Source organism: Hyla sarda, chromosome 6 (assembly GCF_029499605.1).
Source record: "Hyla sarda isolate aHylSar1 chromosome 6, aHylSar1.hap1, whole genome shotgun sequence".
Classification (NCBI taxonomy): Eukaryota; Metazoa; Chordata; class Amphibia; order Anura; family Hylidae; genus Hyla; species Hyla sarda.
In genome coordinates, this window is record NC_079194.1 from 129,851,276 (window position 1) to 129,867,312 (window position 16,037).

Consider the following 16,037-nt stretch of genomic DNA (forward strand, 5'->3'; position numbering starts at 1 on the left):
CCAAGACAGGAGAATTCAGAGATTTTCATTTGCTTCATTCTATTCCTGTAACCCCTTAAGGACCCCATTTTGACCTTAAAGGGGTACTCCAGTGGAATTATTATTATTATTATTTTTTTAATCAAAGTTAAACAGATTTGTAAAGTGCTTCTATTTAAAAATCTTAATCCTTCTAGTACTTATTAGCTGCTGAATACTACAGAGGAAATTATTTTCTTTTTGGAACAGAGTGCTCTCTGCTGACATCTCTGCCTATTTTAGGAACTGTCCAGAGCAGCATATGTTTTCTATGGGGATTTTCTCCTACTCTGGACAGTTCCTAAAATAGACAGAGATGTCAGCAGAGAGCACTGTGCTCGTGATGTCAGCAGAGAGCTCTGTGTTCCAAAAAGAAAATAATTTCCTCTGAAGTATTCAGCAGCTAATAAGTACTGGAAGGATTAAGATTTTTTTAATAGAAGTAATTTACAAATCTGTTTAACTTTCTGGCACCAGTTGAGACCTGGCCAATATTAATTTTTGCACTTTTGTTCTTTCCTCCTCTCCTTCTAAAAATCATAACTCTTTCAATTTTGCACCTACAGACCCATATAAGGGCTTGTTTTTTGCCTCACCAATTGTACTTTGTGATGACATAACTTATTTTATAACATAATCTGTGGCATAACAAAAAAAAAACTTTAAAGCAAAAGCCATTTTGTAACTTTTTTGGGCGTCTGTTTTTACGCAGTGCACTTTTTTGGTAAAAATGACACCTTAAATTTTTTTCTGTAGGTTCATACGATTACAAGGATACCCAATTTATGTATTTTTTTGTTTGTTTGTTATACTACTATGCTACTACTATACTAACTACATGCACCAACATTAGTATGTTTAAAGGGGTATTCCAGGAAAAAACTTTTTTTTTTATATATATATATATATATATCAACTAGTTCCAGAAAGTTAAACAGATTTGTAAATTACTTTTATTAAAAAATCTTAATCCTTTCAGTATTTATCAGCTTCTGAAGTTAGGGTTGTTCTTTTCTGTCTAAGTGCTCTCTGATGACACGTGTCTCGAGAAACGCCCAGTTTAGAAGCAAATCCCCATAGCAAACCTCTTCTAAACTGGGCGTTTCCCGAGACACGTGTCATCAGAGAGCACTTAGACAGAAAAGAACAACCTTAACTTCAGAAGCTCATAAGTACTGAAAGGATTATGATTTTTTAATAGAAGTCATTTACAAATCTGTTTCACTTTCTGGAGCCAGTTGATATATGAAAAAACTGTTTTTTCCTGGAATACCCCTTTAAAACTGTCCTCTTCTTACCCCTATAACTTTTTTTTTCTGCATACGGGGCTATATGAGGGCTAATGTTTTTTGCGCTGTTGTCTGCGTTTTTTTGGTACCATTTTTGTTTTATATTGGTCCTTGCTTTTTATAAATTTTTTGGACTTTTTTTTATGTGCACCATCGTCTGTGTGTTTTAGCTAACATTATATTTTAAAATTTAGGACTTTTATGCACGTGGCGGTACCACGTATGATTGTGTTTATTTTTTATTACATTATTTTATTTAAAAAAAAATGGGAAATGGGGGTTGATTCAAACTTTTATTAAGGGAGGGGCATATTCCCATTTATTAACTTTTTTTTTTTTTTTTACTCCCCAATGCACTGTTTAATGCTGAGCATTGGCTCAGCATTGATCAGTGTTATCGGTGCTCTGCTACTCCAGCCTGCCATGGCTGGCTGTGGACATCAGAGCACCGATCGGATGCCGAGGAGGCAGATAAGGGCCCTCCTGTCGTCCTCTCAGCTTATTGGGACATCGCACTTTCACCTACATGGTCCCGATCAGTTCCGCTGAGCTGCCGGGATCATTTTTTAACATTTTAGATGCCGCAATCAACTTTGATCGCAGCGTCTTACAGAAAATGCTATGATTCGGCCATTTTCCCCAAGCTTTGTTACTTGCACACAGGGTCTGTAGATTTATCCAGCTGTATACATACACATAAGCAGGTTTTTTTTCTTTTTCTATTTTGACAACTCACAGCTGTGTATTTTATTGAGTCTTTTTGAGCTTATGAGAATTTCAGGGTTTAAGATAAAAAAAAAAAAATTAAGATAAAATGTTGCTGCCCTTATTGTAAACAGATAATGTCCGCACGTATGTATAGCATGTACCGGGAGCACTATGAATATAAATGTTTTTAAGATCAGGTATCAATCTGGAGTTTAGTATCCAGTCTAGACCAATGGTTCCCAACCAGTGTGCCTCCATCAGTGGCAAAACTACAACTCCCAGCATGCCCGGACAGCCAAAGGCTGTCCGGGCATGCTGGGAGTTGTAGTTTTGCAACCGCTGGAGGCACCCTGGTTGAGAAACACTGGTTTAGACTGTAGCAAATCCTCAGTTTAGATACCAAAAAGGCAGTCCCCGCAAGTAGGGTGACCTTAAATAGGGAGGCCAAAGATGGGGACCCGGAAGAGGAAGACCCAAGCTGTGGATGGTACCATACCCTGTGCGGTGGGAGTTAAAGACCCTTTTAAAGCTCTTCTCTCTATCTTCATTTAAAGTTATTAAAAGGAAAAGAAAAGCAGCTGATTTTTTTTTTCCAAAAACAGTGCCACTCTTGTTTACAGGTTGTGTGTGGTATTGCAGCTCGGTTCCATTGAAGTGAATGGAGCAAAACCATAATACCACACCCAACCTTATGACAGACATGGCACTGTTTTTGGAAGAAATCTTCTAATTTTTTTAATTATATTCCTGAATAACTCCTTTAAAAAAATCAAGTCAAGTCCTCGTTTAAAGAAATTGGGGTGTAGATAAGAAATGAGCTCCTTTCCCATGGCTGTAGATTCTATTCCCCTTTACTATGTATGTGCACAAAGATGATGGGCAGTAAAATAATAGCAGTGTCTACCATCCCTTTAAATCCTTCTTCCCTGTTTCCACATTCGCTGTTCTCAGAATGTAAGCGGCCGGCGCTAAGATAAATTGGCAATTAGAGAAACGATATGAGGTGAGCGCCATTTATTCAACCTGCGCTCGCCCTCCGTACAAAAGCCCTCGCTGTCCAATATTTCACAACCGGTGACACTGAATGGGGCTCTCTCTTACAGAGGCCAGGCCATTTGGCAGCATCGGGGACGGGGGTGTCCTCTCCCAGAGGGGACACTATAGGAGATTTATTCTGTGTTGCTGTCTTGCATACATTAGCTGACAATTGCCTCACTTGGCTATAATCTCTGTTTATTCAATGCACTTTAGATTTATCGTCCCACTGGGGTTTTTTTGTTTGGCCCTTAGGAGATGTGCGGGGTGGATAGATTGTGATGGAACGGCGGATATTGATGTCCACATATTTCAGCGGTGAGCGCAAGCAATGGTTATGTTCATCTGGGGTATAAAGATATACCTGTATATATATAGTTATGTGATCCCCAAATTACCCCCATGGGTTCATTCCTCTGCAGTGGTGCATTCCTGTGAAGTTCATCTTATACCCCATACCTTCAACAGGAATTGTGCAGTGTACCGCCATTGTTTCACGTTGCCTGTATTAGGCGTATTAACCATCTACTCTTTTTTTTTTACAAAAAACACCCCAAAAAAACACCACAAACACCGCAGCCAAATGTTAGCTAAAAGTCAATAGGAATTTATGAAACACCATACCCATTTTTTTCCTTTGGTGTTTTTTTCACCCATCTTTGGCATTTGACTACGGCTTTGGGCTTAGTGACAGTTTTCCCAAATAGCAGAATATTAAGACTATGGCATCTTTTATACCAAATCTTGGTGTTTCTCTCCCATAGTCGATATAAAAAAAAAAAACATAAAAAAATGGCATGGGGGTTTAGAATTGGCGTTTTTTTTCTGGGGGGTTTTCAACCATCATTTCTTCTATAGATATACTTTTATAGAGTCACATGATAGAATCATATGACTTGTTGTGATAAAGACATCAAAGAAAAAAACTCCATGACTAAAACCCCCTATTTTCAAAAAATTAACGGCAGCATGTGCAAAATGACAGGGCGGCTTTTTGTGGCATTTTTTTCAGGTTAGAAAAAGGACATTAAAAAGTGCAAAACTATCCTAACTGTTATACAATAAAAACTACTGCAACTTTCCAATATATTTAGGGAGGGAATGGTTCATACCATGGAAAACATATTATTATTATTATTATTTTTATCTAACTTTTGACTCTTTTGCTCTGTTTATGCTACATTCCAGAACAAAGTTATATACATATAAGTAATCATTGGGGGGGGGTGATTGATACAGTAAATTTTCTGCAGTGAAAGACTAACCCTGGTGCCTAAATTTAACTCATCGCTATCACCTTGAAACAAAGTGGCTAAAATTAAACCGGTGTTAAAATAATTGTGAAGTGTGGGAAGAGAAAAATCATGTGTGAAGTGCTGCAGGCGTGAAAATTATCTATCTAAGAATGGAAAGTTCCTGAGAAGGAGATGAATAGGAACAAGGATACATTAGATACATACTAAGTATGTAGATACAGTCCTAGAGCATCACGTTGAATCTTTAGCGGTTTTGGCCGCGAAATGGGTTTCACAACCAAAAATCGCTGCATTGCACTGCAGTGGTCGCATTGTGTAAGGGCAAAGGAAATTAAATAGGGTCGCATTTTAACTCATCAGTGGCTGCAGCTGCGACCCTACAGTTGAAATATAGATTTATTGTGTCAGTCCAGTCGTGATCATGCGGTGCAACACAGCGATTTTTGGTAGTACGAGCCCTGTCACCGGCCAATTTTTCCGAATTCACATCCGAACAGGGCCAGTGCAAGGACTTTTGTCTACACATGGGGAAGGTGCATTTCGGTGCCCCTTTTTCCCTATCACTGACATAGCATGGGTTGGAAGCATCCGGGCAACGCAGAATATTGTGCATCCCCCCCACCTGGCCTGTGAATATAAGTGAATGATGATGCATATAGTGTATGCATGGCCGCTCACCAGGAGCGCACGCAGGATTTTCACATTAAATGATACCTCCACACCAGGACGACATATGACTACTGCAGTGACTATTACCATCATACAGTTATTAAATAAAAAGCACTATACCCGGACCCTTATCGCCAATATAGAAGGGACAAATAATTCCACCACTCCATGACCACAACTATTACCACCATATATTGACGGGATAATACTGCCATTCTGATAATGAATAAAACCACTAATGACTAAAATTACCCCATACAGTGATCATATAGTAGTGACCCCAACTCTACACAGGCTCTGCAGACCATATAAGTGATTACATACAGTTACACCAGGTGATGTCTTCTCTGATCGGAGTTGTTCACTTTCCTTTTTCCTCTCCATCCAGCCCAGACCGTCATGAGAATTTCTTCCATCATCCACCCGTCTTCACAGAACCTGCCAGACAAATATTTTAGGGGCACTTTTCCTGCACTTAAAGTGATCCATACAGTAATAATAAAACCCCTTGGTATATCACACAGTAGGATGGGTAGATCCCTTCACATGGTTTCCCCATTACGGAGGTGCCCCGAGTAGGTTTGTGCCACCTTTAGGTAGGTCCCTTTGAAGATACCTGTACGTATTTACTCCCTGTCGGCAATAGCAGCCACCTATAAGTAGGGGCTACTCCCTGTAAGTAGGTCCTATTGTAGATAGTAGCCCCCGTTATAAAGTTGCAATCCCCAGTACATAGTTGCAGCCCCCATATATAGTAGTAGAAGCCCCCCCCCCACCCACCCACATATAGTTGTAGCAGCCCCCATTTAGGTAGTAGTAGCAGCAGCTCTCTAGGTAGTAATAGTAGTAGAAGCTCCTTTAGGAAGTAGCAGTAGCAGCCTACTTTATGCAGGTGGTAGTAGTAGCAGCAGCACCTTTTAGGTACACACATAAACACATCTATCATAACTACACATATCATCCATAAATACATACATACACACAAATATTACACATACATAGACACATAATACATACACACATCATACATACAAACACCATACATACACTCATACATTATACATACACACATCATACATAAATGCATAATACATACACACATCATACATACATACATCTGTCTAGCTTACACACATCTACCATATATGCACACATCTATCACACACATCATATATACATACATACATCATACATACACACAATAATACATACTTGCACACATCATACATTTTGCCTACACACATCTATCATACATACACACGTCATGCATACACACATCATACACACACATCATGCAATAATGCAGACACGCATAATACATACTTGCACCCATACATACATCTAGCTTACACACATCTGTTAGGCATACACACATCTATCATACATACACAAATCATTCTCACACATCATACAGGCATACATACATACACACACCCAATAGTACATACACACATACGGGGAGATTTATCAAAACCTGTCCAGAGGAAAAGTTGCTGAGTTGCCCATAGCAACCCATTAGATTGCTTCTTTCATTTTTGAAAAATTAAAGAAGTAATCTGTTTGGTTGCTATGGGCAACTCAGCAACTTTTTCTCTGGACAGGTTTTGATGAATCTCCCCCATAATACATACACACATCATACATACACAAATCATACATACATACACATCATACATTCATACACATCATACACATTATGCTGCAACAGAATTTTCAAGCTGAGTTTATCCACCAATTTCTGATTAGAAATTCCAAAGTGTGAATAATGCCTTAATGATTCGGTGTCCAAGCTCTGATAACTCCCATGAACAGGATATTTTATTCTATGAAAGTTTCCATTGAGTGACTGCAAGCAGAGATTTTGCAAATGAATGAAGAAATGAATACAGAACGTACCATATTTTTCGCCGTATAAGACGCACTTTTTCTTCCCCAAAACTGGGGGGAAAAATTCGGTGCGTCTTATACGGCGAATATACCCCTATCACGGCGGTCCCTGCGGCCATCAACGGCCGGGACCCGCGGCTAATACAGGACATCACCGATCGCGGTGATGCCCTATATTAACCCTTCAGACGCGGCGATCAAAGCTGACCGCCGCGTCTGAAGGGAAAGTGACACTAACCCGGCTGTTCAGTCGGGCTGTTCGGGACCGCGATGGAGCAACATCCAGGGCAGCGGTGACGGGTCCGGAGCGGCGGGGACACGTGAGTATTACCTCCTATGTAGTGGTCTTCAATCTGCGGACCTCCAGATGTTGCAAAACTACAATTCCCAGCATGCCCGGACAGCCAACGGCTGTTCGGGCATGCTGGGAGTTGTAGTTTTGCAACATCTGGAGGTCCGCAGGTTGAAGACCACTATTGGGTTCAAAATCTTAATTTTTTTAGATTTTGCACCTATAAATTGGGTGCATCTTATACACCGGTGCGTCCTATAGGGCGAAAAATACGGTATATGAGGAAATGTAACTATTTATTATGTCAAGAAAAACCTTTATTTAGAAAAATAGGAATATTCCTTTAATTTAACCCAGATTTCCCTTTTAAGAGCATCACACTCTGCAAACTCAAACATTTAGACAACCAATCCAGCCCTGCTTCATCTACAATGTCCCAGCATCCCTTGCAGCCTCTGATTGACATGGCTGGATTTGTCATTGTTGTGTCCCCTGCGGGTTTTTGAGACATTTGTCAGACAATGTTTCTAAGGCTTATATTGATGCAGGCTTAGGCAGCCAGGGAAGATCCACAGCTCAGCGCTCCCATCCACACTCCACACAATTGTCCTATCAATTCCTGTCTTCTTCCAGCTGTTGACCAGAATGAAAGCTCCAGAGCTGCAATCTCTATGAATACATTTCAGTTCTGGCTCAATATTCCAATAAACCCATCATGTCTAGGAGGGAAACCACCATAACATCGTCCCATCTGTTCACTTAGATGAGCTCCAGAGGTCTATAGAGTCTGCTCAATGAGTATATAGGATGTTACATAGACCATAGCTCTCATAGACTATAGCCAGTGACATCTCCCTGCCCAACCTTCACATTCTGTGCCCAGTAAGTTATGGTTATCTCCAGCTGGTGGGAGCAGCAAGCCAAAGAGCGGGCCATGTCTCGTAAATGACCCTCCGAACATCTGTCCCTCTGGAGTGGGATGAGAAGATGAGCCAGTGGGAGCGTCTCCATTCCTCTCCATTGCAGGTGCCTGATGCCAGCGCCATTGCTCTTTCTGCCCCAGCTTTCCTTCCTATAACCAGCTTCAATGTGCTTTTCTGTTTAGTTTTTGGGTTAGTGTTTTGTGACTTATGGAAGGTCTGTCTGCAGATCCTTCCTCGCCTGGAAAGTTAGAGTCTAGATTCATGTCCTCTGTTGTCTGTGCAGTTGCAATGTGTTTTATTACCCTCGGCCTGTTACTTACTCTGCACTTTCTGATGCCCAGTTGTGCCAGGGACACAAGGAAAGTAGGCTATGGGACAAAGATCAAGGATGGACAACCCTTCATAATGCTGGATTTTGCTACCTAGGAGAGCCAGGTGACCGACCCCCCCAAAATAACATTCCGCCCATGAACCATGCTCCAATTCTCAAACCTGATTTTAGCTAACAATGAAGTTCCTCAATGGAGGGCAGTCATACAAAGGTTGTAGCCAAGCTGTGGGGTCACACCAGACCTCACTTTAGGGGCCACAAAGCAGCCGCATGATCTACCTTTACGGTATGGCCTTGAATTGTCCTATGGTGACATAAAGGTCACAAAGACTGATAACTTCTTGGCGAGCATTATTTTAGATTCTGCCATTTCTAACACTGAAAACTGGGTCATCACATAGATAGACTAGAAAAATGTACCATGTGCGATGAGGAATGGTCATGTCGGCTTCACCCCGCTGAACTTCTACAACACTCTCATTAGGCAGTGAAATGTTGGAAAGGAGACAAAAAAAAGTATATAGGATAGATGCACACTGCTTTATCTGTGCCCATAAGATTCTGTCCTGTGCAAGTATATATAGAGGCACAATACTATACTATGCATATGCTTTCACATAGGGGGCAGTGTTATATTAGTTATATTTTTTACATTAGGGGGGAAAATTATAGTACTCATATATAAAGGACAGTATTATAGTAGTTATATTCTTGTACATAGGGCGCAGTATTACAGTAGTTATAAACTTGTACCTAGTGGAAGTATTATATTAGTTATATTCTTGTAAATAAAGGACAGTATTATAGTAATTCTATTCTTGTACATAGGTGCAGCATTATAGTAGTTATATTTTTGTACATATGAGGCAGTATTATAGTAGTTATATTCTTGTACACAGATTTAGTATTATTGTAGTAATATTCTTGTACATAGGGGCTGTATTACAGGAGTTATATTCATGTACATAGGGGCAGTATTATAGTAGTTACGTTCTTGTACACAGATTTAGTATTATTGTAGTAATATTTTTGTACATAGGTGCAGTATTATAGTAGTTATATTCTTGTACATAGGGGCAGTATTATAGTAGTTATATTCTTGTACATAGGGGCAGTATTACAGGAGTTATATTCTTGTACATAGGGGCAGTATTATAGAAGTTTTTTATTCCTGTACATAGAGGCCAGTATATAGTAGTTGTATTCTTGTACATAGATGGTGGTACTATTTTGACCTTGATGCTAGTAGTGCTTTGCCCTTCTCCAGAAGACTATCAGTGTCTTTACTCCTATTTAGCATATTTATAGAATCTGTTCTCACTGGGAATATTTCCATTGTATTGTTTTGGTTGTTAGGCGTGTAGGTTGTCGGCTGATGCATGGCTTGTATATTTTTTGTGTCTGTATTTGTCACTTTGTTGGTAAGAGCTGGGAGGTTTGTCAGGGTGATTAGTGTTTCTCCGCTCCTCACCTCATGCAACAAACCACCAGCAGGAACCAAAGCTTTGACCTTTCTTGTGTGTTCATCGAGATTACAGACAATTCCAGGTTCTATTAATACCTGCTGCAGGCTCACCTCTACCCAGTGCGCTCATTCGAAAGATTGCACCTTACCAATGTCCAAGGTTATGCGTCTTTCACTGGGGGCTAGGGGGCAGTACCCACCTGTTTAATTGTTAAAGAGATGAAAAGAACATAAACCTGCTGATATGTTTGAATGTTCATGTGAAGAAAGAAGCACCTATGGAATACAATTGCTAAGAAACCACTGATCTTCTTAAGATCATTCTTAGACATGAATGAAGGGGGTGTGGTGTGATGTCACGAGGGGGCGTGGCATGATGTCACGCCCCCGGACGTGGAAACCCAGAGTTTTAAACATACTGTTTAGAATGCTGGGTGCGGCGTGGGTGCTGCACGGAGATCGCGGGGAGTCCCAGTGGTGGGACCCCTGCGATCAGACATCTTATCCCCTATCCTCTGGATAGAGGATAAGATGTCTGTGGGTGGAGTACTGCTTTAACCTCAACCTGCTGCACATCCTTCTGGGTTCTACACCTTTTTAAAGGGGATCCCTGTTACATAAGTACTTAATCCCTATCCACAAGATCCCGTATATAGGGGACAAGTGTCTGATCGCAGGGGTCTGACAGCTGGGACCCCCCTGAGATCTCCTGCCCAGCATCCCCATACACAGAGCGACCTCCCCTCTGTGAATAAATTACTGTTGACCGCGGCACGAAGCAATGGGCAACACGCCATTACATGTATGTCTATGGGAAAGCCAAAGATACAATGTTCGTGTATCTTTAACTTTCCCATAGAAATAAATGTAGGGACTTGTTGGCTACCTCTCCGTGCATGGGAAGAGCATGCAGAAAAACCTTTTCAATAAGGGCTGCGTTTTAGATCACAGGGGGGTCCAACTGCTGGGACCCCCTGCGATCTCCTGTACGGCACCCTGTCTCTTCCCGGGAACTGAGCGTGTTTACCCCCACAGGGTAATCCTTCATGTATCTCTATGGGAGAGCCGGAGATAGTCAAAAGCTGTATCTCTTGCTCTCCCATAGAGACACATTGTGCTGAGGTCAGCATGCCCTGTTCCCAGGGAGAGCCAGGGTCCCGTTCAGGAGATCGCGGGGTGTCCCAGCAGTCGGAATCCCCACATTGTAAAACGTATGCTCATGCAAAACAACGGAAACTCAACAGACCCCATTCAAGTCAATGGGATTCGTTGGTGTCCATTGTGCAAGGGATCATCTAGGTCCATTGTGTGCCATTGGAACGGAATCTGCAACGGAGCTCCAAAGCGCAGATGTGAACGAGGCCTTATGTGCTGTATGATGCAATTCCCCATCCTTTTCAATATCTTTATTTGCTGTCAGTGAATGTAAAATAGCTTGTTTACGTTAATAGGTTGAAAACTTATCCTGATATGTATTTAGCACTCAGAGCATCGTCTACAGAAGTGTTTTCCAACCAGGGTGCCTCCAGCTGTTACAAAACTACACCTCCCAGCATGCCTGGACAGCCTTTTGCTGTCCGGGCATGCTGGGAGTCGCAGTTTTTCAACAGCTGGAGGCACCCTGCTTTGGAAACCCTGATCTACAGTGATGCTTTGTAATGACCACAGCAGCTGTGTGTATCCATTTAATACCGACACGCCTCAGATTTGCTGGTAGGGTCATTACTTGCATTCTTTGTAGAATTCCACCCTCAATACATTTAATTTATTTAAGTAGTAAACACTTAAGCTCTTTGAAGTTCATTATGTTGCTCAGGATTGGACGTCCTCTAATGTTTATTGATGTCTGATGTTAGTTTATTTGCTTCTTAAATGCTGCGGTTTGTATTTATTTCCTGGCACTCTGCTGCCGAATTGCTGCCCTGATGCCTTACTGTAGTAATAGAGCAGATACCCAATTTATGGTGATGTAACCTAATAAGAGCGCAGATGAATGACATCACTGGCTCGGCCCGGAAAAACATGCTGATCTGAAGAAGCAGCTTCATTTATACAAATCTCATTATATGGCTCGCTGCTAAAGAGACACGTGCAGCTCTAAAGCCATGGAAGTCGAGAACAGTACTGTAGTAGTTACACTCTTTTACATACGGGCAGTACTATAGTCATCTCAGGCCATGGGAGTCCATAGGGGCAATATAATAGTATATTCTTGTATCTATGAGGCAGTATTACAGTAGTTATATTCTTGTTCATAGGGGGCGGTGTTATAGTAGTTATATTCCTGTATATAAGGGACAGTATTATAGTAGTTATATTCTTGTATATAGGGGACAGTGTTGTAGTAGTTATATTCTTGTACATAGGGGCAGAATTATAGTAGTTATATTCTTGTACATAGGGGCTGAATTATAGTAGTTATATTCTTGTACATAGGGGCAGTATTATAGTAGTTATATTCTTGTACATAGGGTGCAGTATTATAGTAGTTATATTCTTGTACTTAGAGCCAGTATTATAGTAGTTATATTATTGTATACAGGGGACAGTATTATAGTAGTTATATTCTTGTACATAGGGGCATAATTATTGTAGTTATATTCTTGTACATAGGGGCAGTATTATAGTAGTTATATTCTTGTACATAGGGACAGTATTATAGTAGTTATATTCTTGTACTTAGAGCCAGTATTATAGTAGATATATTCTTGTACATAGGGTCTGAATTATAGTAGTTACATTCTTGTACATAGAGCCAGTATTATAGTAGTTGCATTCTTGTACATAGAGGCCGTATTATAGTAGTTATATTCTTGTATATAGGAGCAGTATTATAGTAGTTATATTCTTGTATATAGGAGCAGTATTATAGTAGTTATATTCTTGTGCATAAGAGGCAGTATTATAGTAGTTATATTCTTGTACATAGAGGCAGTATTATAGTGGTTATATTCTTGTACATAAGAGGCAGTATTATAGTAGTTATATTCTTGTACATAGGGTGCCGTATTATAGTAGTTATATTCTTGTACATAGAGGCAGTATTATAGTGGTTATATTCTTGTGCATAAGAGGCAGTATTATAGTAGTTATATTCTTGTACATAGGGTGCAGTATTATAGTAGGTATATTTTAGTACATAGGGGACAGTATTATACTAGTTATATTCTTGTTGAACAATGACAAAGAGTGAGACTATAAACCATGTGATGTGATCTTCCATATTAGCAGCTCCTAGACTTAGCTTGCTTCAACCTCTACATACCAAATGGTTTCTACTCATCCTCACCCCACCTTATACTGTTTGCTATATATAACATTATTTTGTCATTGTTTATCTATGAGTGGTATATAGGGAATCCACTAGTCCAATAGCAGCATACACGACAATAGGGGTTTTTCCAACTCTATTAGGGTGCACAAGTAACGTGGCGCTAGTATATTCTACATACGTAGTTATATTCTTGTACATAAGGAACAGATTTATAATAGTTATGCTCTTATATGTTACAATTCCTGATGTTTGACAACACACAAGGTCTCTAGACACAATATTCAATCACTTGAACAATAGTATGACACAAATAACAGGCATGAGGTGTATCGTAAACCTCTCTGTAACAACTTGTAAACAGTGTAACTGGACATCGTGGCTTGCGCTAGGTGCATGAACATCTGGCCAAGATGTTCATGCAGCTAGCGCAAGCCACGATGTCCAGGTACACTCTTTACAATTCCTGATGTATCTTGGTCTAAAAAAGTGTTCAAATCACATAACATTTTTAAAACTAGATCTGTTGATTAGTTTTTCATGTTTGTTTCTTTGTTTTTCTTCTCACAGGCCCCGCCACAAAGAAGAAATACGTCAGCTATAACAACCTGGTGATATAGGCAGCCTACTTGTCTAAGATGGAAGAGGTAGCAGCTACATTTTCATTCCTGAGTTGTGTGGTGCGGCTTGCTTCCTCTCCACCCCGTGCCTCACTCACAGCGGCCAATCATGGGAGGAGAGGAGCTGCTGGAATATGATGGTGCACAGCCCTTGAGGACTGGGAAAAGCTGCTTTATTCAAGCCATCTGAACTATTCCTGGCTTATATCTCAGTGGCCAGGACCAAGCGATGAGCGCCCAGCCCCGCGTGAAGCAAGTTTGTAAGCGGGCCTAACCAGGGCTCTTCCGCCTATAATGGGGACCATCAGACTCAGATATTTCTGTACAGAACTTTTTGCATACAAACTCCTATCTTTTCATATCCAACTTTACTTTCACCATTTGGGGAGTTACTTGGAACCCCCCCTCCTCCCTAGCAGCAAGCACTTCAGTAATCTGGCTTCCATATTGACACTCATTTCATATGGGTCACTCATTTATTGAAGCTTTCAAGCCCTTTTTATTTATTTTTGCCACATTTTTTCATCTGTTTTCTTGTCAAAGTTGTTTTTTTGTTGTTTTTTTTTTGTATTTATTTCTTTAAATTCCTTTTTCATTTCTGAAAAACAAGGTTTTTAAAGACCAAAAACTGTGTGTGATACGCAGACCGTTCCTGAGTGTGATTGGCTGGCAGGATCTGGTGATGTGATTGGCTGAACCTCGGGGGTCTTCTGTCTCCGAATGCATGTTATCTCTCTTTCTCTCTGCATTTCTTTTATTTTTCTGTCTGAGATTTCTGCTGTTTGTGTTTGATTTCTTCTTTTCATTTGCCCACGGCCTGGGGTTACATTGACAGGAAGTGGGTTGAGGTGGCCAAAATTTTAACCCACCTCTAGGGATCTGTCCAAGCCTGATCAGTGAAGGCCGCTCCGTGGACTCAGATGTGACAAAAAGCATGTATGTTTTTTACTGTTTGTAATGAGTATTTTCTGCTTATGTGCCAACCTCGTGAGACACCCTCCCCAAACTGCCCTGTGATATTGTCAGAGAATGTATTAATTAAAGATTTTGATTATCTTTTCTATTTTATGTTGTTAAGGTTTTGGATTTACTTTTCGAGTGGGGAAGGTTGTAAACCGATGAGTGCTTCTGGTGATACTTGATACATCCCTGCTTGGTTGGGGGTTTTCCAGTATGCTTTTGGAGCAAACTATTTTGTTACTCACTTTGATATTTAGGGCTAAGAAAAGATTATGGTTACTTGTCCTGTGATAAGCCTCATCCAATGGTGTTGTGGGTCTCCCAGTTGGGGCTGGGAAACACACACTTGTCCTTCAGGGCTAGAGAAATTTTTTTTGTGATGAGCTCCATCCCATGGTGAAACAAAAAGAACTATTAGCAATATCATAATCTAGCATAGGGTTGTACATTGGGGGAGGAAATAGTGGCCAATAAGCAGTGAAAGTGGATGAAAGAGAATTTATAATAAAAGCAAGCCATAGTCAAGACTATATTAAAACTATATAGTGGGGGGAAATGTATGGCTAAGGCCAACCCCAATGCCTCCGCATAGCTTCATATCTTATGTGACATTCATTAGGTTCCTTAAGGAGATTTATGGGAGCACACAAAAAAAGGTACCAGATTTCCTTGTTTCAGTTAGGAGTTATTTATAATGTGAGCCTGTGTGCTCTTCTGGTTATGGGGCCCAGCCACAGTTGCGACCACTGTAGTAACATCACTGTCTGGATGTGGAGATGACTGTTTCTATTCATTGGGGGAAGCAAAAAAAAATGTAAAAATGTTGAATAATAGAAAAAGTTAGGAAGTTATCAAACTTTTTATTCTACAGTGATTAAACTTTATGTTCCTTTACATTAATTTTCAAAAGTGCTGATTTTTCTTTTGGAGACATTACCGGCAATGCACCCAGGAGGAAAAACTATGCAAATGAGTTCTCCTCCAGAAGGAAGGAAACCATCATTTCCACCTATAGGATCTGGTGTATGTGTCCGAGACTCTTTTATTTCTTTTATGTGCTCACATCAGCTACCGAATGAGACTTCTTTGTCTGCCTTGCCTATTGCTAGTTTCTTCTAGTTTCTAGGTATCTGCATGGTAGCAGTCATCACGGTATAAACACATGTCTCTGGCACCAATTTTGGCCGATATTTTTTTTTATTCTGTCATTCATATTTTCTAGTTGGTTTCTGCAGAATGTGATCCTGCGGTGAATGATGCGTTATGACATTAAGGGATGAGAAACACGCCGGGTTCTTTCATTACAGGCGTTC

At 40.5% G+C, this 16,037-nt stretch overlaps 1 protein-coding gene across 1 annotated transcript in view; it reads left to right on the forward strand.

Annotated features, from left to right (window-relative positions):
• The window catches only part of GRM7 (glutamate metabotropic receptor 7), a gene marked incomplete in the record, with an annotated part of 448,797 nt that extends 433,010 nt beyond the window's left edge, over window positions 1–15,787 (forward strand). The window contains 1 exon segment of the mRNA XM_056525004.1: window positions 13,715–15,787. Within this exon segment, the coding sequence (XP_056380979.1) occupies window positions 13,715–13,764 (50 nt within the window).
• Window positions 15,788–16,037: the final 250 nt, after the last annotated feature.